This window comes from Haliotis cracherodii, unplaced genomic scaffold (assembly GCF_022045235.1).
Source record: "Haliotis cracherodii isolate W230 unplaced genomic scaffold, xgHalCrac1.p SCAF_3, whole genome shotgun sequence".
NCBI lineage: Eukaryota > Metazoa > Mollusca > Gastropoda > Lepetellida > Haliotidae > Haliotis > Haliotis cracherodii.
The window spans coordinates 17245643-17271229 of NW_027266286.1; the positions used below are offsets into that span (position 1 = coordinate 17245643).

The 25587-nt window shown below is 42.0% G+C and overlaps 1 protein-coding gene across 1 annotated transcript; it reads right to left on the reverse strand.

Moving 5' to 3' along the window:
• Window positions 1-59: 59 nt before the first annotated feature.
• On the reverse strand, window positions 60-19325 carry LOC139473808 (iron-sulfur clusters transporter ABCB7, mitochondrial-like). Its single transcript, XM_071256568.1, has 14 exons — window positions 19139-19325; window positions 17558-17614; window positions 16405-16605; window positions 15347-15476; window positions 14710-14896; window positions 13509-13590; window positions 12193-12281; window positions 11113-11200; window positions 10436-10610; window positions 10032-10189; window positions 9191-9354; window positions 8191-8320; window positions 7147-7425; window positions 60-5493 (listed from the first exon to the last, which is right to left on the reverse strand). The coding sequence occupies exons 1-14, from the start codon at window positions 19298-19300 to the stop codon at window positions 5227-5229; spliced, it is 2169 nt and encodes a 722-aa protein (XP_071112669.1). The 5' UTR covers window positions 19301-19325; the 3' UTR covers window positions 60-5226.
• Between the last annotated feature and the right edge of the window lie 6262 nt (window positions 19326-25587).

Genomic DNA, 25587 nt, shown 5'->3' on the forward strand with positions numbered 1-25587 from the left:
CCAAGCTCGCAACAAATCCAATTAAAAAATAAGTCAAACTCATTGTCATTTCGTTACTGTTTATATAAAACATGATATATTAAAATAGAACTTTTCAATGGATATAAATACTAAATTATGACAGACATGTACAGAACGTAAATAAACTTTTCATGTCATCTGTTCATCACTTCAAACATGACTACAGAACTTGGTTCTATCACAAGAATCTGAAGCTCTCTTTACAACAGTAAAATTGTACACCTTCTAAACTGCCATCCTTCTCTGTACATATAAACACCAGGTCTCTCTAGTAGGGCTGGGACGGTAACTCCAGTATTCAGGTCGGGTGGGTACTGAGTACGACCCGGGTACCCGCAGACTACCAAGATCCGTGGTTAGTCACATGATATATTATTTAATAACAAAAATTATCTCAAACTCTATGGTTACACTACAAGTCACTAATGTTCCCATTTCTTTCTGACTATGCACCCATTCCTTCTGATTTTATATGTTTGAATAAAGATAAAACTTAATGCTGTAAACTTCAGTGTTTGCATGACCAGATTTTATAGGTGTATCTAAATACATTTTGCCAGGGCAGACTTTTCCCCATCGGATATTTTGTACCTAGCTCATGAGACCTACAGCGGGTACCCGGGTAGTAAATTTGGACGCGTCCCAGTCCTACCTACTAGGCTGATATTAAGACTATATTGCCTAGTTCCTGAAGTGGCTCTGACACCTGTATCTTTAACTAACTGTCAGATGTTACAAATTAACTGTGAAACTGACGCTATGTACTGATTCGTTTTTGCTATCCCACTACCATCGTTTGGTAATACATAGCTATGATTAAAACCTTCATGACATTCTACTGAAGTCTAATGCTGATTTTGCATGTCCTTCACAAGCTCCTCTGAGTACATATTACAGAATATTGTGGACATCTTTAATACTCCTTGTTCACAGACCATTTACCTTTGACACAAACATTCTCTTTTGTTGAAATTTATTATCAGAATATAAGTCTTAAATATTGAAGGGGTCAAGTTTATTGCCTTGGCTGCAGTTGCTATGGAGAATTTGGACAGTAAAAGTGGAGCAGTACTTAGGTAGGATGTAGTAACACATGTAGTAAGTCCATATATACTACTCAAAAGAAGTTAAAGAACACATGGCCATTAACTATACATAGGAAAAACATTCAGTGTTCTTTAACTTCTTTTGAGTAGTATATGATTTCTTTTGTTAGTGATGACATATCACTTGAATATTGGACTAAGAGATAGATATACTACTCAAAACAAGTAAAAAAACACCTTGTAGGAAAAAATTGTTCTTTTATTTTTTTTAGTAGTATACTTTTGGTCTGTAATAACAATTCTTTGCAAACTATCAATTTGTGAACAAACACAAGAAGATATTCGAACTTTGCACCTGTTGTCTCTTGCACTAAAAGGAAAAAAAGTAGCACTAAACCCAAGCACTTTGATAGTAGGTTGTCCACCTGAGCAGTGTACACAATCATACACAACACTGACCACGCCATGACAACAGACTCGATTCATATTGCTATTCCAACCTGTGGTTTTCAAATTCTCTTGGTTTCACAATACAGGTGATGTGAATAATGTATTTCCAACTGTTGATATTTCATTCATTCCTGCAATAAAAAAGCATGAAAACTATCAAATCACATGTCCTTTGTTTCATAGTATCGATCATGATTTCTTTTTCAGTTCTCAAAACCATACGATATCTGTCTAATTCATCCTCATCCTGAAGCAGTCGAGTTGATGTAGATACATGGTCACCATATCAACACAAAAATCGCAAGAGATTATTTACAACTATCACAGAAATAACTCAACATAATCACCATCCTATTAGCATAACAATATGCAGTAAAAGCCATCAAAACAAAATTTGTACTTCAAGCCATGACACGAGAACCCAGGGCAGCATGATACCACACAATACCTTTACCCCAGACACAAGAGGCCTGTGTTCAGATGTACCATGATACAACAGACCTGTGTACCGATGTACCATGATACAAGAGCCCTTGGCATGATACCACAATACAATTACCCCAGACACAACAGGCCTGTGTACCGATGTACCATGATACAACAGACCTTTGTATCAATGTGTCATGATACAACAGACCTGTGTACCGATGTACCATGATACAACAGACCTTTGTATCAATGTGTCATGATACAACAGACCTGTGTACCGATGTACCATGATACAAGAGCCCTGTGCACCGATGTACCATAATACAAAAGCCTTGGGCATGATACCACAATACCTTTACCCCCGACACAACAGGCCTGTGTACCGATGTACTATGAGTGAGTGAGGGAGTTGTGTTTAACGCTGCTTTTAACAGTATTCCAGTTATATCACGGCGTTCAGCTTAATGTGGGAGGAAAGCCCGAAGTGATGCAGGTCTGAGACGTTGACCACTTTGGTGAAACCCACGAGCACGGGTATGGTGCTGACAAACCTAGAAACATAATTGGGGCGAACCGGAATTCGAACCCACAATCATAGGTTTCTGGCGTGCCCAAGGGATGCAACTCTGCACAGTGAATCGCGGCGCCTTAGATGACTGGGCCACCCGTGCCCCCCAATGTACTATGAAACAAGAGCCCTGTGTATCAATGTATCATGATACAAGAGCCCTGTGTATCAATGTATCATGATACAAGAGCCCTGTGTATCAATGTATCAAAGAGTCTGGCAACTTGGGATATGTAATGCATGTTCCGGGGCAAGTTTATAATTCATATAGGACCAACTCATGCACATTTATCAACCCCTAAATATTACTTGCCCATGTTGATGGGCATATTATGACGAAACATATCCCTGATCAAGAAATAAGTAATTTCAATGAAAACCTAACAAATATGCGTTTTAACGTATAGAATATCATACTGAATAAATCACAGACATCCCTGTCCATAAATGCATCAACTATTAGTTATAATGTTAATAAATATATCATTTGTGGCCTCTGTTAGCCCTGTTACCGAGGAGATTCCACGACATCCACTCTCACAATTCCAAAGCTGTTGCCTCAATAAAATTAGTCCATACCCCCAAATCCATACGAGGGTCAGGTAAAACCTTGATAAGACAAATATTCCAAGTAGTTATAAAACAAGTCACACATGCAGCTGTGACTGTCACCATGTTCCAGCTCAATACTTGTGTCCTGGAATCTTGGTCACGGAAAATGATAAGATCATTCTGTATCAAAAGCATAAATTATACACAGTTATTATATTTACTTAACATCTGAAGTATAAAACTTAGAACTGTGGCATCCAAGATAATCTCCACATATTTACAAAAGAAACTTGAACTTGATTATATGCATTATCTTGTGCTTGACTTCACACACAGTTAGCAACATGTACAATTTACACCTGTCAAGGTTGGTTGGTTGGTTTGTTCTTTAACGCCGCACTGAGCAATATTCCAGCGGTCTGTAAATAATTGAGTCTAGACCAGACAATCCAGTAATTAATATCATGAGCATCAATCCACACAATTTGAATCGATGACATGCATCAACCAAGTCAGCGAGCCAGACCACCCGATCCCGTTAGTCGCCTCTTACAACAAGCATAGTCGCCTTTTACGGCAAGCGTGTGTTGCTGAAGACCTATTCTATCCCGGATCTTCAGAGGTCACACCTGTCAAGGCAGTGAACAGGTCCCCTGAGTCTACTGGACCTTTAATTCTGACTAGTCAGCCTCTGTATTCATAGTCTCAGTAACTAGACTGCCATAATGTCCAATGAGATACAGCTCTCTCTCTATGTCACAGGTACCAATAGCAAGACAACATCCTTTGGGAAACATTAAAGTCCGATCTTGATGCTCGCTACTGCTACACAAAGATTTATGTAGAGGTAGGAAGCACAAAGATCTGATTGAAAGGAGGTTGGGATTCCAGGTCAGATTAGGCTTGGTGACTTGGGTGATAGTGTGTCATCATACCCCACACACAGGACCTTGCTCATTATATCTATCACCGGTTTGTCTGACCCAGACTCCGTTACTTATAGTGCAAGACAACTGCTCAGCGCAGTGTAAACTAACAAGCCAAACTCAAGTCTCAGTAAGCCTAATTTGTTTACTCCTGCATCAACTGTGAAAACAGACGATCCAATGATTGATATTGAGAACAACAATCCACGCCATCAGGGTATGATGAAATGCAATCAACCAAGTCAGTAAATCTGACTTCCCGTATTTACGCCCCCGAGAAATTATGCTTATGGGCCTAAAAACAGAACACATTTCCCTATTTAGGCCCATGGGCTTAAATGTGAAAAGAATTGGTGCTATTGAAAGATTTGGTGTTTGGATCTCGAGTACCTTAAGTTGTTTACACCATACACAAACTTCTATGATAATGGCATGATCTGCAGATGTCTGCTGAAGTCATCGGAGAGTGCCAGCAAGATTAGAACTGAGTTCTCCGAGGCACAAGCTGAAATGTCAATTCAAGTGCTGCTACTTATTAAGCTTGTCCTCAGTCTCCACTGATGAGATGTCAGAGTGTGCCGTGTCTGCTGCTACTTGATGACGTCAGTCCACTTCAGGACAAGGTTGTCTAAATCGGCTGCTATTGCACGATGTCGTCTATGCTCTCGAGGTCCGTTTCTATATCTACAGCTACTACTTGTTGTCATCTGTTCCCTCCAGGACCAAGTTGTCTGCTGCCGCTGTTCAAAGTCGTCCATTCTCTCCATGGCCAAGTTATTTGCTGCTACTACTTGATGCTTCCTCCTGGACCAAGTTGTATGCGTCTGCTGCTACTGCTTGATGTCCTGGGCTTGCTCCGGGGCCAAGCTGTATGCGTCTGCTTCCTCCAGGACCAACTTGTATGCGTCTGCTGCTACTGCTTGATGTTGTCTGCTTCCTCCATTACCAACTTGTATGTGTCTGCTGCTACTGCTTGATGTCGTAGGCTTGCTCCGGGGACAAGCTGTATGCGTCTGCTTCCTCCAGGATCAAGTTGTATGCGTCTGCTGCTACTGCTTGATGTCGTCCGCTTCCTCCAGGACCAAGGTGTATGTGTCTGCTGCTACTGCTTGATGTCGTAGGCTTGCTCCGGGGCCAAGCTGTATGTGTCTGCATCCTCCAGGATCAGGTGGTCGGCTGTTGCTGCTTTTAATGTCGTCTGTTCTCTTCACGACCAAGTTATCCGCATCTGCTGCTACTGCTTGATGTCATCTGTTCCCTCCAGGACCGAGTCATCTGCATCTGCTGGGTCAGCCTCTAACGTGACCTGGCTCTGCTTTGTCCACAGGTGGCTGTACAGACTGTTGGGGTCGGCAAGGAGGCTGTAGTGTGTCCCTTGCTCCGCCACGCGGCCGTTCTCCAACACCAGGATAGCATCCGCATCAACAACAGTCGACAGTCGGTGAGCAATCACTACTGTTGTCTTCCCTTTTGTCACTTCACGAAGCGCTGACAGGATGTTCTGAAACAGATGCACACACCAGCTCAGTGTCATACATCTGAAATCAAAGTTTTATGAAATTGAAAAAATAACTTGTCTGAATGGGGATGCTCTTACATGGTGACCTGTAAATAATCAAGCGTATTCTGGGAAACCCAGTGGTTGATAGCATGAGCTATATGTTGCAAAGACGCCATCAACCATATCACACTGTGACAATCCATTCCTAATTCCAGGTGGTTCTAACGCCCAACATGGGCTGCTGGGGAGCCATTCTGATCAAAGACCCATTCCACAAAGAGATGCTGGCGCAACGACGATGTGGACTCTCTTACAGACTTACGGCAATCATACCTCTAATATAACTCTAATATAACACATTCTCACAGGACCTTGCCTAGTATACTTCATATTGTTTGTCAGGCGGAAGATTAATGTCAAACTGGTTGGGAGAATTTCAGTAAGGCATTAAACAGTCATATATCATTCTTCAGTCGGCTTAATACCATGTCACAGTTCACGTAAGATGGATTTGCCTTAAAGGGAGACAAGAACGTTTGATTCAAATCGTCTAAACACCATAGTAAATGTCTGCTAGGTTAAAGCTTATGAGTGAGTGAGTGAGTGAGTGAGTGAGTGAGTGAGTGAGTGAGTGAGAGAGAGAGAGAGAGAGAGAGAGTGATTTGGTTTTACGACGCTTTTAGCAATATTCCAGCAACATCACAGCGGGGGACACCAGAAATGGGCTTCACACATAGTACCCATGTCGGGATTCGAACCCGGGTCTTCGGCGTGGCGAGCGAACGCTTTAACCACTAGGCTACCCGACAGCCCTTAAAGCTTATGATGCCTTCCTATCTAACAATTGTAGCTCATAGGGTCATAGAGGTTTGCTTCTATAGTACGGTATGTGCATCTAGGCCCCCCTAATTCTTAATTTTTATTAACATAAGGCATAAAAACATAAAAGTCTTGCTTCTCAGGCACCTCAGGCATCATCATAAAGTCTGCCGTACGTTTCGTTTTTATTTCCATTTTAAAAAAAAATACAAAAACACTCATAAATACTTAAAATTTTGTGATCCAATATAGCACGCAGTTACTTCCCTTAATATGCACACTGCTTTACTGCGTTTCTTGTGTTATGGTCATGGTGGCAATAGGAGTTTGTATGCTTGTTTATGTAGGGAGGCCCTGTCCCAGGTTGATGGTTCACAACTGTGTATTTGGTTACATACTAGTTTGAACATCAAAAAAAAAAAAACCGCCCGCCCGTACCATATTTTCAAAAGTCATTGCCTGAGAACCAATTCTTGTATTTCTTGAAGCCCTACAGTTATCACAAGGATCCCTTGACAATCATGGCTAATTTCGAGCAGTGCCGTAAATACACAGGTGCAATGTCTCCATTTCACACAGACCACCGTGAAGAATAGTCTCCCCTTAACAGCCTGGCACACTGACAGTGAGTGAGTGAGTCTGGTTAAACACTGCTTTGAACAGCATTTTAGATAAATCACAGTTTGTCACGTATTGTAGGAGAAAAACCGAAGTGATGGAGGTCTACTTACTACTTTGGTGAAACCCATGATCATGGGTATGAGCTAGAGACATAATCAGTGCAAATCTGGGACATTAATATGTTAAATTAATTCCTGAGTTGTTCGGATCTACCTGTTCTGTTATGGTGTCGAGACTGGAGGTGGCTTCGTCGTAGATGATGATGGGAGGGTCCTTCATGATCGTCCTGGCAATGGCTACCCTCTGCTTCTCTCCCCCCGACAGCTTGAGCCCCCGCTCCCCCACCTGAGTGTCGTACTTATCGGGGAATCGGGTCATAATGGCGTCGTGCAGTTCCACCATCTTGGCAGCGTTGTGTACGTCTGTCTCGGACTTAGACAGATCACCGTAATTGATGTTGTTGAAGACAGTGTCATGGAACAATACACAGTCCTGGAGAAAAACAAATAATTCAGTCAGTTGTCAGAGAAAACCAGTGATCATTAAATTCCTTGTTCAAATAAAACCATGCATGTAACAGTGGTTTACTTCCAAAATTACTAAACAATCATGTGCAACTAGTTTTGATCCCAGAGGAGAACTAAGATGAGCTCATCTTCAAGCAGATGACTGACACCCATTGTTCCACCCTAGGAACGACTTACGATTATTTGACACCTGGTGTCCCACCTAAGGAACAACTTATTACTGTTGGCACCTGTTGTCCCAGCTAGGGAACCACTTATTACTGTTGGCACCTGTTGTCTCACCTAAGGAACGACTTATTACTGTTGGCACCTGTTGTCCCACCTAAGGAACGACTTATTACTGTTGGCACCTGTTGTCCCACCTAAGGAACGACTTATTACTGTTGGCACCTGTTGTCCCACCTAAGGAACGACTTTTAACTGTTTGACACCTGATATTCCACCTGAGGAATGACTTTTAACTGTTTGATGCCTGCTGTCCCACCTGAGGAATGACTCATTACTGTTTGACACCTGATATTCCACCTGAGGAACAACTTGTTACAGTTTGACACCTGGTGTCCCACCCGAGGAATGACTTATTACTGTTTGACACCTGGTGTCCCACCCGAGGAATGACTTATTATTGTTTGACACCTGATGTTCCACCTGAAGAATTACTTATTATTGTTTGACACCTGATGTTCCACTTATGGATCGACTTGTAACTGTTTGACACCTGGTGTCCCACCTGAGGAACGACTCCTATAGCTTTCCGTGTGCTGTCAAGGTTCAGGGATTTTATGTCCTGCCCGTTGATCAGAATACGTCCCTGGTCTGTGTCGAAGAAGCGGTACAGCAATCTCACAATTGTTGACTTTCTGGATTAGAGAAGAGATACAGTCAGTGCCAGTGTGCAGAAAAAAATAAAGAACTGTGAGATGGTACACTAGTGAGATATCTACATCAAGCATCACAGAGGCTCGTTCACTGCAGCCTTTCCCTTACTCACACCCACTGATGCCTCACCCACATACACTGATTCAACCAAACACTCATCAGGCCACAGTAATGTTTGTTTGTTTGCACTCAGCAATATTCCAGCTATATGACGGCGGTCTGTAAATAATCGAGTCTGGACCAGACAATCCAGTGATTGACGTCATGAGCATCGATTTACACAATAAGGACACGATGACATGCATCAACCAAGTCAGCAAGCCTGCATGACCAACTGATCCCGTTAGTGGCCTCTCACAGCAAGCAGTCGCCACACAGTATTAACTCACCCAGGCACAGTATTGACTCAATCAGGCACAGTATTGACTCACCCAGGCACAGTATTGACTCACCCAGGCACAGTATTGACTCACCCAGGCACAGTATTGACTCCCCCAGGCTTGGTAATGACTCACCCAGGCTTGGTAATGACTCACCCAGGCACAGTATTGACTCCCCCAGGCACAGTAATGACTCACCCAGGCACAGTAATGACTCCCCCAGGCACAGTAATGACTCCCCCAGGCACAGTATTGACTCCCCCAGGCACAGTAATGACTCACCCAGGCACAGTATTGACTCCCCCAGGCACAGTAATGACTCCCCCAGGCACAGTAATGACTCACCCAGGCACAGTATTGACTCCCCAAGGCACAGTAATGACTCACCCAGGCTTGGTAATGACTCACCCAGGCACAGTATTGACTTACCCAGGCACAGTATTGACTCACCCAGGCACAGTATTAACTCACCCAGAACCGCTGCCACCAACAACGGCTACCTTCTTCCCTGATGGTACGGTAAATGAGAGACCGTTAAGAATCTTCTGTCCTGGGACATACTCAAAATACACATCCTCAAACGTGATGGTGGACTCGGAAGGTGTGATCTGCAGTGCTGGGGCCTTGAGGTCATTCTGTGGGACAAAGTGGGTTGGATGTACACATGTATGTGATGGTGGCCTCGGAGGGTGTGATCTGCAGTGCTGGGGCCTTGAGGTCATTCTGTGGGACAAAGTGGGTTGGATGTACACATGTATGTGATGGTGGCCTCGGAGGGTGTGATCTGCAGTGCTGGGGCCTTGAGGTCATTCTGTGGGACAAAGTGGGTTGGATGTACACATGTATAGGGACTCCATCAAGGGTGGATTGTTCCCACTACTATCATGTACCATACACATATATCATAAAAATATACATCAATATCTGCTTTCAGGAAAAATGCAAATCTCTTGAAGTGAGTGAGCTTGGTTGAACACTGCTTCAAGCATTATTTCAGTCATATTTTTGTTTCAGGTTGACGTTGAAGGAAAGCCTGAAGTGATGCAGGTCTTACACATTCACCACCGAGGTGACACCCACAAGTATGGGCATGGTGCTGATAAACCTATAAACATAACCAGGGCGAATTCAAGCCCATGACCATTACATCCTGGCATACCTAAGGGATGCAACTCTGCACAGAGAAATGTGGCACCTCGACGACTGAGCCAGATGCTTGCACATCTCCTGAAGACTTACAAGCCTAATCTATATGGGTGCCTCTTACGACCAGCATAGGTTGCTAACCCAGAATGCCCACGGTACAACTCACCATTACGTCGGGTGTTATGTTGAGGATGCTAAACATGGTGTGCATGTCAATGAGGGACTGGCGGACTTCTCGATACACGGAGCCGAGGAAGTTGAGCGGCAGAGAGAGCTGGAAGAGAAGTCCGTTCACCATCACCAGGTCCCCGACAGTCATCGTGCCTGAACACAAAACATCAGGTCATCTGTGATTCGTCTTTCTGTCTCACATACAAGATGGTATCTTTAACCTAGCCTTCTCTCCACTGCCATATTGAAAACCAGATTCGAAAATCTTGACTTTTTCAGGTGTCATCATGTGAAAAAAATGGCAGAATACATATGTGAAGTTTCAGCTTTCATCTTCAGTTTCTGAGAAGATGATGTTGATATTTTATGTTATCTGTAAACATGGTGTCCCATACAAACCTGCCATTATCTGCTGACTGGACAGCAACATGATGGCGGTAAGTCCAGCGCTGAAGATGGCATTCTGACCCCAGTTTAACATTGCCAGGCTGGTTGTGGTCTTCAGGGAAGCGGTCTCGTAGTTCTTCAACACCTTGTCATACTTGTCTGCCTCGTACTTCTCGTTGTTGAAGTACTGGGTAAGACATACAACATGGTTACTACGCCATTTGGAATCTAAAGTTGTGATTAAATTTTGAAATTGTACGCCATTTTCCTATCAAACACCCATCTCTACATATCATGATATGCCTACCTCGTAAACAATATCATAATACTGGAGTAACGATACAAAACAATTTGCAACGTTTCTGTTTGAAATCTTTCATTTTAGTGAGTGAGTGAGTTGGATTTTACGCCACTTTTAACAGTATTCCAGTTATATCACGGCGTGTCAGCTTAATGTGGGAGGAAAGCCCGAAGTGATGCAGGTCTCAGACGCTTACCACTTCAGTGAAACCCACAAGCACGGGTATGGTGCTGACAAACCTAGAAATATAATCGGGGCGAACCGTCTTTTATTTTACATACAGCCTGGCTCACAAGAGGACATAGCTGTCATTTAAAATCACATGATTGGTTAATTTAGCTTGTTCTAATAATTATATGCAATATGTACTCCTCCAGACAGTATCTACCTTGACAGTCTCGTAGTTGATAAGGGAGTCAATGGCCATGGATCCTGCCTTAGAGTCTGCCTGGTTCATCTTCACACGGAACTGGGTCCTAGAAATATAGCAGACTCAATCAATAAACAACCTTCCACACAGACTCCCTTCACATCACCCCATCCTCTACCACCACATGGACCAACGTCACTTGCTAATACCAATATGTACTCAAACCTTTCATTTTCTGGTTAATGTGTCAACAGACAAGGGACATGTTCAAGGATATTAACATGCTACATCAACTGAGCATCAGATTGTAAGTAGAGCTTATCTCCCCTGGTTGTAAGTAGAGCTTACCAACCCTGAGTGCCTGGTTGTAAGTAGAGCTTAACTCCCGTGGTTGTAAGTAGAGCTTACCTCCCCAGGTTGTAAGTAGTGCTTATCTCCACTGAGTGCCTGCTTGTAAGTAGAGCTTACCTCCCCTGAGTGCCTGGTTGTAAGTAGATTGTAAGTAGAGCTTACCTCCCCTGAGTGCCTGATTGTAAATAGGTTGTAAGTAGAGCTTACCTCCCCTGAGTGCCTGGTTGTAAGTAGATTGTAAGTAGAGCTTACCTCCCCTGAGTGCCTGGTTGTAAGTAGATTGTAAGTAGAGCTTACCTCCCCTGAGTGCCTGATTGTAAATAGGTTGTAAGTAGAGCTTACCTCCCCTGAGTACCTGGTTGTAAGTAGATTGTAAGTAGAGCTTACCTCCCCTGAGTGCCTGGTTGTAAGTAGATTGTAAGTAGAGCTTACCTCCCCTGAGTGCCTGATTGTAAATAGGTTGTAAGTAGAGCTTACCTCCCCTGAGTACCTGGTTGTAAGTAGATTGTAAGTAGAGCTTACCTCCCCTGAGTGCCTGGTTGTAAGTAGATTGTAAGTAGAGCTTACCTCCCCTGAGTGCCTGGTTGTAAGTAGATTGTAAGTAGAGCTTACCTCCACTGAGTGCCTGGTTGTAAGTAGGTTGTAAGTAGAGCTTACCTCCACTGAGTGCCTGGTTGTAAGTAGATTGTAAGTAGAGCTTACCTCCCCTGAGTGCCTGGTTGTAAGTAGGTTGTAAGTAGAGCTTACCTCCACTGTGTGATGAGCAGTGTGAAGAGGGTGTAGGTCCCGATACAGCCCAGCGCCACCATGGCGTACTGAATCCCACACTTGTAGTACTGCAAAAGTGGGAGTGAGATATTAATGCTTATGTTTTTCAGCAGTAACTGGTAATATTACAACTTATTAGAAAATACTCAACTTCTTCATTTCTGTTTTACATACAGTGAAATATTGTTTCACTTCATACACCTGAATCTCTAAAGACAATGGTGCTTCACTGACTCAACAGGCTCTTACAGTACCAAAATAATTGTGGGGGAAATTTAATCTCATGAAACCCAAATATCCCTTCTTACATCTCTAAGAGCACATTTCAACACTATGGTAAAACAGAACAATCTTAAATGTCTTGTAATTATTTTTTTTTCAACCGCCCATCATGCATACCAACCGTGATTTTTCACAAAAACAACCCTACACACAAAAAAAAGTATCGCCTAACATTGCTAATACCATAACAGCCACTTAGCCATCCTAACAGATATCATTAGTTTGTTGTTTAACATCACACTCAGCAATATTCCAGCTATATGATGTAAGTCTGTACATAATCCAGTCTGGACCTGACAACCCAGTGATTGATTGACATCATGAGTTATCAATCCACACAATAGAGATACATTGACATGAAATTGACCAAGTCACCGAGTCTGACCACCAAGTCCAATAAGTCGTCTCTTGCGACATTAATAGGTTGTTGGGGAAATATTCTTACCAAGAATCCCCATGTGTATGGCAACAGATATCATGGTGAATAGACTCCACAATTCACCTGAACAAAACCAACACAGAAGGGAGTGTTTACAAATACCAGTAACTGCATCAACAGAGTGAGTGAGTGAGTGAGTGAGTGAGTGAGTGAGTGAGTGAGTGAGTGAGTGAGTGAGTGAGTGAGTGAGTGAGTGGGTGGGTCCGTGGGTGGGTGAGTGAGTGAGTGAGTGGGTTGTTGGGTGAGTGAGTGAGTGAGTGAGTGGGTGGGTGGGTGGGTGAGTGAGTGAGTTGTTGGGTGGGTGGGTGAGTGGGTTGTTATTGAGTGAGTGAGTGAGTGAAAGAGTGAGTGAGTGAGTGAGTGGGTGGGTGGGTCCGTGGGTGGGTGAGTGAGTGAGTGAGTGGGTTGTTGGGTGAGTGAGTGAGTGAGTGAGTGGGTGGGTGGGTGGGTGAGTGAGTGAGTTGTTGGGTGGGTGGGTGAGTGGGTTGTTATTGAGTGAGTGAGTGAGTGAAAGAGTGAGTGAGTGAGTGAGTGAGTGAGTCTGATACATCACAGGGCACCCTGGGATACCTACCAATATGGAGGTGACAAGGGAAACTTCAAATATTGTTGGTACAACATTAAAGACCAGCGCACTCAGAACAAAGTTGATGCCTCTGAAAAATATGTAAGCACATAACCACTGACACATGCGGACATGGATATATTATCACACAGCTGTATAAATGTTTCATCTATACCCGCCGCCAAAAGACACCGAACCACAGAAACATATAGAGAAGTATGTACGTGAAGAAGAGATGTTCCCAGTGTGGAACAACTAACAACTAACACGCTAATCCTGCACAAGACACGAGTCATGGATCTATGACTTCACATGTGCCGTGTTCATGAGCCTCGGTTCACACAACATGACTGTATTTTCGTTTGTGCATCGACCCAATCTAATGTCTCTTGAATATCAGGTATTCTTCATACAATAACCAACATGTATGGTATTCGCGTTTGTTTTGTCGGTGACTATATATTAAGTGACTTATGATTCACAACACCAAATGCTATATTAGTTTTGTTATGGAAAAGCCATATTTTTCACAAAACTATTTTTTGGCTCTGATGCACAAATGCCTTTACAACTGAAATATTATAATGGTAATATAATAAAATAGCTGCCCTCGCAAAACTGGAATATTAAATGCGATATTAAACAAGAAAGAAACAATATATACTGCTCAAAAGAAGTTAAACAACACCCTACTTTTTAATATGACTTGTCAAATGAAAAAATCAGATGTTCTTCATGTTTGATGTTTGTTGTTTAACGCCGCCCTCAGCAATATTCCAGCTATATGCCGGCGGTCTGTAAATAATGGAGTCTGTACCAGACAATCCAGTGATTGACATCATGAGCATTGATCTACGCAATTAGGATAAGATGACATGCATCAACCAAGTCAGCCAGCCTGACCACCTGATCCAGTCGGTCGCCTCTTACGACAAGCATAGTGGCCTTTTACAGCTAGCACTGGTTGCTTAAGACCTATTCTACCCCGGATCTTCACGGGCCAGATGTTCTTCAACTTCTTTTGAGAAGTATATATATATAAACTGAACATGCTGAAATGACAGTATCAGTATTATACTTTTATGTTATATCATCTACAAAATCAACTGAAATATTGAATTCAGGTCATGATATACACAAATAAACAACATGATTACACAATACGCATACAAGAAATTCATAAAAATAATACAAGACAAAATGTGATCACCTTGTTCCCCGATCTATGGCTTTGGACACTGCACCAGTTTGACGAGCAAGGTGAAAGCTAAGGTCAAGGTTATGTAGATGTAGAAACACATTGCGGGCTACACGGCGTATTGAGCTCTGGGCGACCTTGGCAAACACAGCATTGCGAAGCTCATTAAATGCTGAAGCACTTACTCGGGCAAGGCCATCTGAAAAGTTGAACAAGAGACGATAACTTGCTGAACATGAAATTCATTGTGTTCAATTTCAATCAGATGCAGTACAGAGATTTAGCACTGCCTTGAGGCCACTTCAGTCCATAACCACCCTCACATTTTTACAAGGAAATTCTTTGCAGAACCATGACATTTTGAAGTGTTATTATGACTGTATTTTAACAACATCACATCATCATCATCATCATAATAATAATAATAGACTACAAATCAAACTTTTCATAAAACCCATATAAACCAATCTCTACCTGCGTTACTTATCTCCAAATATGACTAGTTTACTTCTACGAAATTTAACTTTGAATATGGTTTTCAGATCAAAATTAAACCAGTATTGGTTTGGTAGACAAGAATGGTCAAAGACCTTTTAATTTGAGTAAAAATTAGTTCCTATGCAAAACAAGATCAAGTATATCAACTTACAGCCTATTAATAAAGCTGTTGCCATGGTTACAATTGTTGCTGTTGGATCGCCAAGATTTAGCCAGTTACTGGGAGCATTAAGCCAGTCTACTGCGTACTTAAAGATGAAAGGCACTTGTACATTCATCACCTGTGGAAGTAAAACTGTCCATAAGATCAACATGATTAATATCCCCACGTCACTGGGATTCGATGTGAAACATCCCCCATGATCCTAGTTTGTCATCCTCATCCTGATCCTCATCATGCTCAGTAGTTGGATCGTGTTTGTTTGTTTGTTTGATGTTTAATACAGCACTCAGCAGTATTCCAGCTAACTGACGGCAGCCTTTAAATATCTGACTCTGGACCACACAATCCAGTGAGGTGAGGTGAAATGGGGTTTAACGTCGCGTCCAAGATTATTGCACTTATATAGTGACGTACATGTACATGAGTGTGTTTGCGTGGCTTGTACTAGTCCGGACTGATGCCGATTTATAGTACTAGCTCACTGAGATACCAGGCCGCAGTTTAACATGACTACCCCACTCAGACACAGTATACTGACTCCGAGCCGAGCCGACTCCTTGTTTTCGCCCCTTAATGCATAGCGCCAGACAGGGTAACAACAAGTACCAACTTTTAACGTCTTTTGGTATGACATGGTCGGGTTGGTTTTTTTTAACCCCGGACCTTCCACTCTCCGGGCGGACGCTCTTCCACTAGACCACGGAGGTGGTCTCTAAGCATTTGGAATATGATGCAACAACCAATGCTCAAAAATAGATAGGTCAGCAGTAATAACTGAACACACTGCTTATGCATTCATTAACAACAACAAAAACTGTAGACAACAATACGAAATCAGTGACATGCAACACAAGCCCCGTTCATTCAACAATCAGCCAATCAGGAAACAGGTGTCCGTTAGTGGGTGTGGCCAATTTTTTTCTGTTTATGGAAACATAAACATTGGCTTGGTTAGCCAAACAAATGTCATGGAATCACTTGCAATATATTTATTACACAATAAACCTCTATAAACATGGTAAACAAAGGCTTGATGTACTGCTCACCTTGGACCCAATGAGAAGCCCGACTGCAATCACCACTCTGGCCTTGATCCCAGGCTTGTCCTTGGGCCAGATATAGGTCATCATGGCCTTCACTATGTCCCACCCACTAACTTCTTTCTTAGTTGAATTAATTTCATTAGGTGCAAGAGTTGAGGCCCCGGGGTGAAAACAAGTTCTCTTGCTAACCTTTTGCGGTAATAACTGAAAATGATCAATGATAAATAGAGATAATTCTGTAACACTGTAACTATGGCAACATATACATTATCTAAGTAAACATGGATAAGCCTTACATTGCTTTTGCTTGGTTTATGGATCGCTGACCTTAAAAAATACAAATTCAGAGAAGAAAAAATCACATGGATAAGTATTTTTTTAATACCACCGACAGTAAACATGGTAAAGATTACAAAGTAGACACAATTTATGGATAACAACTTTTTAAGTTCTTTATTACCCTGAAGGCGACGTTTCAGTATAGATCCTTGCTATCTTGCTTGACAACGGTATAAGGATCTTTACTGAAACATCGTCATTACAGTAAAATAAAGAAGTTGTTATCCTAAATTGTGTCTACTTTGTCATCCGTCAACTTCTAAGTAAGCATTACTTTGACACTAAAAATAATCCAAGAACTTTTTATGACTAAAACAGAATGTTTGCCTCATAATTCATCATAACTAGTAAAATAATTATAATCTTTATAAAGACCCAAGCAGGCCAATATTTTTTTATATATTACAGACTAAATATTTTTCTATCAAAATCTGTGAAACAAAAACAGTCTGGCCTAAAGGTACAATGGTAAAGTATACCACGCTTATCATCTCCTTGGGCAAGTGACTTGTTCGAAATGTGCCTCTGTTCACCCAGCAGTGGGTACCCGGTAGGATGAGATGGCACATAACAGGCAGCTTGGGTTGTATACTCCCCAGGGATCTGAGAGTGCAAATTGATCCAGTGACCGGGGTAACAATAGCGCTTCAAACATGCCCCTGAGTGGTGTGGATATATGCGCAATACAAATAGCCTTTTATTATCATATCATAGAAAACCCAAGTTAATAATCATGCAGGACAGGGACTGCATTGTGATAATCAGAAGTTTATGATGACAGCTCTATGTTGCTAGCATAAAATCATAGTGAACCAACCTTTCGAAACAAATATGACTTTGTGATGTACTTATTCCATCCACCATGTTTTCCATACTAAAACAGAAAAAGACAATTGTGATTCCAACAGCTAGAGATCATTTCTGTATCCTAAATATCATACATTAGGAATACAAATTGCAATGCAAGCCTTTGGTCAGTATAATACATATCTAATATTCTATGCTGAGTTACAATGGCCTAGTTTGAAGCATAGGAGAGTAATGCCCTTTTTATTTGTGCGTGTGTGTACCTCTCTGCCATCTTTAGGTTACATATTGAAATTAATATTTCCATCATTCATAACATTTTCATATTGAATATGTAACATGACACATAAGCATACAAATCAATATATTTATATACAATTATATCGTTCAGATAGTAGGCAGTATTTTGTACACATATATAACTATGTCAAATAGAAAATACTTTTTAGGGTGTACAATTAAAAGCTGGCAAAACAATGCCCTCTGATGTCAGCCTAGAAACAGGGTAGGTGGGGGCATCGAGTGTGCATAATTTCCTCTCAGGGATCTATCATCTCTATACACAATGTCACTGAATCAGCCAAGCGATGCTGGGAGTTTTCAATACTTGTTTACTAAATATTAGGGCTGGGACGATACACCAACTGTGCGATCTGATGCGTATCACGATACTTTGGTCATGATCCGATACGAATTACAATACTTGCATTTGCTCTCATCTGTGGTCCCTAAGCCATATTTTTCATAGGCAGGATTGTCAAATTCCTGGCACACTGACGATTTACAGTTGGCAGTTTGTTTTTTTGTCAAGTATGGCCCAATGGATAAAACTATTCACTTTTTCACTAATAAATTTCACTACACACATCGGTGTATGATCCCACCACTACTATATATATATAGCCTGTGGCGGCGCTTCTTGTAGCAAGTGCCAGTTTATGAAAGCATTTCTAATTTTGATATACCGTACTCGATGTATTAAGCCCTCCATTCTAATAAGCGCCCACGGCGATATCATGTGAAGGTTACAAAATTGTGCCTGACTGACTCGTCTTACTGGGCTAGGCATTATCGCTATAAAATTAACAAGACATTGTCATTGACCAAACAAGTGTAAACAGAAATAATTGTTCTCAAAGATAAGGCTTAATTCTAGTGTATTTGGATTGTTGGTAATTAGACATTTAATAAGAAATACTTCTTTGGTGCTTGCAAAACCAATATGCAAAAATATATGTATGGTAAGATGGAAACATAGTATGTGTAGTCATAATCCGACAAGAACTTTTAGCAGTGAGAATTATTTATTTCAAAATTTGTGTTATTGTGGAATTAAATTTCGTCTATTTCAATCGCATGTTGTGTTTTGGGCATGATGCGAGTGCAAAATTTCATACAAACGCTTGAAAAAAAATGGAAATTAGTGTATTCATTGATAAAAAGGGTCAATTCCGCGATATTTTTTGCAATTTTGCGGTAAGTTACAATTTCTGGAAATCTTTACTCGATGGCGGAATCGCAGAATTGATACTGACAGTGACATTACTGACAGTCGATTTTCTCAATGACAGTGTATTTTAGTTTGACCTACCTTTTGACGGATTCCATTGTGAACCTTGGGTGTCAGTAGCTGCTTTGGACTTTTCACTAAAATACAGAATGACCGTGGTATATTTATATGACATAAACCACACTTCTGCAAGCTGGGCGAGTAACAGGCCCCCCGAAACAGAACCGTTGCAATCCCTGCCATTGCTTACGGTCGTCCACCCTCGGGCATAAACTCAAGTTGGAGTGACCTGCCCTTGGGTAAACTACAAACCTTGGAATGAACAATGCAACAAAGATATGGAATTGGATCGGGAGAAATCGTCTGGCATGTCGGTAAAATATAAGGGTGGAGGTACTGGAGGTGTATGTTTAATATTTATGGGGATGTTGTAATATGACTTGTGGAAATGGTACTATAAGCAATCAACACCCCACCAACAACGTTTTGAAAATCATGTATGGGCAGCAAATGATATATGAATCAAACGAATATATACCTTTGTAATATTGAAAAACAAAAATAAATACTAGTGTGAATACTGCACATGAACCTTTACCAGTGTGTACATAAAGTATGGCGAGACTTGTAAAATGTACCAAAAAAACCCTTCGTGTTTTTTTACAATCCACCACCTGCACTGTCATGTTTAGACTTGGTCGACTCGGGAGATTCAGAGATTGAGATATTTTGTCAGCTTCAGACACGATAGTTGTCAGCCGTCGTATAAGTTGAAATGAGTAGACTAAATTGTGTCACATCCACTGAATGCCCATTACCGTAAATATCTGAAAATGGGTGCTACAGCTTCAAATAGACCCCCAATTACATATATTTGTCGTACGGGGAGATGAAACAATATCATAATATCAATCACTGGTGTGGCAGGTGCAGACACGACTATTTAATGTCCGGCGTACGATAGCTGGGATATTGCAGAGTGCAGCGCTAAAGTACTAACAAACAAAATACTCACTCGCTGAAATTAAAAACAACAACAACAACGTGTATACCGCAAACTACGTTTATAACGAACACGCTTATAACGAACTACGGTAATAACGAACTAAAATTAGTGGTCCTTTATAGTTCGTTATAACCGTAGTTTACTGTATTTGAAAATATAAAATGGACCCGAGATCAGGGCTCGTTGAAATCGAGCTCTCTTTATTTTTGTAATATATTCCGAGTAAGACTTTAGGTACCCAGGAACCTATTGTTGTCAAAAGAGGTGACAAAATGAATCGCGTATCTCAACTGCGTGGACCGATGCTCATGGCCAAACACTCACAAGGTTGTCTGGTCGAGACTGGATTACGAGGGCTGGTCAAACAACCCTAAACCTAACAAATAAAACCAACAATTGTGAAAGCGTTTTAAAATTTTATTTTTCAACATAATCTCCCTACTTCTCAATACACTTCTCATATCGATAGTGAGGCTATCAGTCAGGAAGAAGTTTTCTGAAGCCACCCTGAAAAACCCATTCACGGCAGCTTTGAGGTCATCGAAGGTATTCTTCCAGTTCAGGAAACAGGCGGAAATCACTTTGTGCCAGGGCTGGCTGGTATGGAATTTGAGGAAATTGTTTGAACCCACATTGTCGCTTGCTAGTCGAGAGATGTGAGAAGAGGCATTGTCATGAAGAAATGTTCATGAATAATATGGCACCCTCAAGTTCAGCAATGGTAATACGTCTATCTAACAGTATAAGTTTTTCTCTCTCCTTGATTGAATCTTCACTGATGGAAGTTGAGGGACGTCTCCCAGCCATAAACATAGTTTCCCAACGATTAACAGTGGAATAGCTAGGGCACTTATACCCATACACTTGTGACATGCGGTCCTGAATTTCCTGGAGAGTACTTTTCTCTGAAGTAAAACACGTGATGACTGCTCCGTACTCGTTCTTCTCCATTTCTGTGTCCATCTGGCCCCCTATCACGTTCATCTGGCTGTCACTAATATACAAACGGCCTCAACAGACCAAATACACTTGCAATGAACTACTCGAACACTGACTAGTTCACTTTATTACGGCCCATAGTTGAACGCTACTCATGATTAGATGTGATATGAGGTGAAATTGGATTTAACGTCACGTCTAAGGTTATTGCACTTATATATATGCACTTATAAAGCGATGTGCATGCACGTGTGTGTGTGTGTGTGTGTGTGTGTGTGTGTGTGTGTGTGTGTGTGTGTGTGTGTGTGGCTGCTTGTATTAGTCCGGACTGATGCCGATTTATAGTGCTAGCTCACTGAGATACCAGGCCGCAGTATACTGACTCTGAGCCGACCAATCCTTGTTTTAGCCCCTTAATGCCGAGCGCCAGACAGGGTAACAACAGGTACCATCTTTTGGTATGACGCGGCCGGGGATCAACCCCGGACCTTCCGCTCTCCTGGCGGACGCTCTACCACTAGACCACTTTTTAACCCGACCTCGTATTTGCAGAGCGATGTCACATAGCTGTAGCATTGCTGAGTACATCGTTAAGCAACAAACTTCATACTTACCAGATATATTACATATGTATCCCAAGTACGTATAGAAAGACCACCTTCAGTTACTCAAGTCAGTCTTAGTGTTGAATCTGACCCGGCCGCACGTCCGAATAAAAGATCACCACAGGTCGTAAAATCAGCAATAGTTGGAAGCGCTCTTTAAATCTCCACCATTCTGTCAGGAAGTAGGAATAGGTGGTGAGGTGAAATGGAGTTAAACGTCGCGTTCAAGATGATTGCACTTATATAGCGACGTGCGTGTACTTGTCCGGACTGATGTCGGTTTTATAGTGCTAGCCCACTGAGATACCATGCCGCACTTCAACATGAATACCCCACTCAGACACAGTGTACTGACTCCGAGTTCAACCGGTCCATGTTTTTATCCCCATAATGCCGAGCGCCAGGCAGGGTAACAGCAAGTACCATCTTTAGCGTTTGGTTTGACGCTGCAGGGAATCGATCCACCAACCCTCCACTGCCCGAGCAGACGCCCCACTAGGCCACGGAGGCGGTTGTCTACAGCAGTAGCTAATTTGTCTCTTGGTCTCAGCGAAGGAGTGAGTGAGTTTGGTTTCTACGCCGCTTTTATAGCAATTTTTCATTAATATCAAGGCCAAGGGCCGCAACAATGTACTTCACACAGTGTAACACATCCCCAGTGGAATCCCGGTAATGGGGATGACAGCATCCTGGACAAGATACGGTGGCCTGTTATCGCTTCACACTTTTTTTTCAAACATATTGACACAGCCCGTCTCATGTACGGGCGAAACGTTCATCTTATGATCCACACATAGACGCAGGCGCGCGCGCACTCACGCACGCACGCACGCACGCACGCACGCACGCACACACACACCAAGGGCGGATACATCATTTTTAAAATGGAGGGGCCCAAAATGTCAAAATCCTCTCTCAGTTAACTTTACTGCCCACAACATATGGTTTTGAAAGGACCCCTGGACCTCCTGGACCAACTGACTGACTGACTGATATAGAAGATTTAACGTGCACTTTCCGACTGTAGCATATTTCGCACACGGGCCTGGCCAGACCATTTAGTGTATTCCGAAAAGGGTGAAAGTGGTGTGTGCAACCCAAGAGGGGCTTTTAGGGGTTGCTTATATTGAATTTTTGGAATTTTTAAATTTGGAATATATGCCGAGGTGGGTGGAGGAGGGAACTAAGGGAGCCGGGTGAGGTGGGTGTTTGTATGTTTATTGGATTTTGGATTGGTAGATTAATTAGTTTTTAGATGCGCTTAATTAGGTCTGTTTTGATTAGGAATACGCCTAGGGCCTTGAAGTCCTGGACCAACCCTCTGGATTCGCCTATATACGCACACTTTCCTTACTGCAGATGTAAGCACATTTACCAATGCCGCTTTAACACCTGCACATCACACATGTGTCACAGCAGCTGACACGCACTCGTGATCAGTCCTTCATAGCGTCCACGGTAGAGACTGGGTGCAGGGTTTATACAACTGGTGGCAATTTATGACAACTCATTGTCACACAGGATGATAAGTTTGTTAAACACCAGAAGTAGAACATGGTCGTTCAGGTACCTCAAGTACACCCTCGACAAAACTGTAATTTTTTAAAACATAGTTTTGTTCTACATATAGTGATGATAATGTATCGTATTGGTTTCGTAATGCTCTTTCGGTGTTGTTTGTTTTATTTCTTGTAGAACTGTAACCTGTATTAATTATTAACTGGGACTGCATGCATTTCCTTAGTAGTAGTAGTAGTAGTAGTAGTAGTAGTAGTAGTAGTAGTAGTATGTATGTTTGTTTGTTTGTTGTTTAACGCCGCACTCAGCAATATTCCAGCTATAAGACGGCGGTCTGTAAATGATCGAGTCTGGACCAGACAATCCAGTGATTGATATCATGAGCATCGACCCACGCAATTGAGGTACGATAGCGTGCATCAACCAAGTCAGCGAGCCTGACCACCCGATCCCGTTAGTCGCCCCTTACAAGCATAGTAGCCCTTTACGGAAAGCATGGGTTGCTGAAGACCTATTCTACCCATGATTTTCACCATCTTCCCGAGGCAAGTCAGTTAACTCTCTTGCCTCGGGAAGAGGGATTTTCACCGGTCAGTAGTAGTAGTAGTAGTAGCAGTAGTAGTAGCAGTAGTAGTAGTAGTAGTAGCAGTAGTAGTTAGAAGTGTTACTGTTATCAGTTATCATCATCATCATCATCATACCACAACATGGACATGTGTAATAACGATTATTGGCAAAGGTCAAATTATGACATCGTAGACAATGTGACGTACGTGCCATGCAATATCGGAGTGTACCAGCTGAATATACTCCACCTACACACAGAGACAGAAGCTCGGGGTTGTGCACGAACGTTCAGCTGGTAAAACACTTACACTCAGCTAATGACACCTATCATCTCTATTTAAAAAGTTGCATTTAAGATATTTGTCTCGTCTGACAACATGTTATCGGATGACGTAACATAGTTCAAAGTCATATGCAATAGAATTCCATTAACTAATTAGTGGTAGGCAGTATATGTTTGGGCCTAAGCTTTTAAATAGCTCTAACTGGCTATGACATTTTAGGCCTGTAAGTATCCTTGGCTGAGAACATACTAGGAATACCCGTGAGGAATACCCGTGAATAACAGCTGTTTGTTTGCTTCTTTGTTCGATAAAAATACGATCGAGTGAAGTTTGTTTCACCTCCCGGTCTTATTCCAGCTGTATATGATCGAGTCTGGACCAGGCACACCAATGGTTGGGGGCAGATCTGAAACATAATTGATGTAGTTTCGCACGCACGCACGCACGCACGCACGCACGCACGCACGCACGCACTCTGGAACGAACGCACACACGCGTCCAATGCGCATACGTAATTTTTTAAATAGTCGGTTACTAACTTCCAAACTATCTGTTCAAACCCAGCCTTAAGTAATCGGGATTTTAAAGACTAGTCCAGATGACCAGTGTAAACCTTCTTTCGTTTGTCCTCAGAGTTTATTGAGATAGTGAGTGAGTGTGTTAGGTTTAACGCCGCTTTTAACAGTATTCCAGTTATATCGCGGCGTGACAGCGTAATTTGAGAGGAAAGCCCGAAGTGATGCAGGTCTCAGACGTTTACCACGTCGGTGAAACCCACGAGTACGGGTGTGGTGCTAACAAACCTACAAACATAATCGGGGCGTGCCCAAGGGACGCAGGGCGCAACACTGCACAGCGAATCGCAGCGCCTTAGACGGATTTTCTAAGTCATGTCATTCATAGTTAGAATTGTAAGGACGTTTGTTCAAGCAGTACATCATTCAAATGTCATATGGTCTGCAGGTATATGTTTTCAATAGATGTAGCCGTGACGAGACCTCGGTTACTGTCCGTCTGACACTTAATGAAAAGACTTGATCCGGTATGTAGGTTAGGCGTGAGATTCAAACCATGGTCACGTGACGCCCTGTCAAGAATCTTCTGAATCTTCATACATTGATTACTTGTCTTCATACATTGATTATATGCCTCTGAAAAGCAGCAGTCTGTGACGATACATTTCTATCCCGTAAATGAATTGTATATACATAATGAAAAGAGACATTATATTGAAACCTAAAACATACATATGTAGTTTGTTCGACTAATATTTTAAACAAAATAGTATTTCACTCTCACAAGGCTGTAACCCACATATCTCTGACGATGGTTCAATTAGTGTTCACCGAGTGTGACAGAAGACATTGATGATTGAAATGTGTTGACGGAAGAAAGTGTTTTCACGGTACAATATACATGAAATACCGTTTTCGTACATGAAAAGAACAGATCGCGTTGTTATGTTATTTTGCAACAATATTGAGTGTATAATTTCCCTCTTGTGTGTTTTAGCTTTTGGCCACAAAAGCTGAGCTAAAGAACGTGTTAACAAATGCCATATTAAATATAAGACTAATGATATATGGAATATATACAAACATACAAAGATAA

Coding starts and splice junctions, on each gene's coding strand:
- LOC139473808 (XM_071256568.1), bottom strand. CDS start 19,300: ATGGCAGGGATTGCAACGGTTCTGTTTCGGGGGGCCTGTTACTCGCCC. Junction 10,190..10,435: donor CAGTCAGCAGATAATGGCAG/GTTTGTATGGGA, acceptor TTTTGTGTTCAG/GCACGATGACTGTCGGGGAC. Junction 5,494..7,146: donor TCGACACCATAACAGAACAG/GTAGATCCGAAC, acceptor CATCTGTTTCAG/AACATCCTGTCAGCGCTTCG.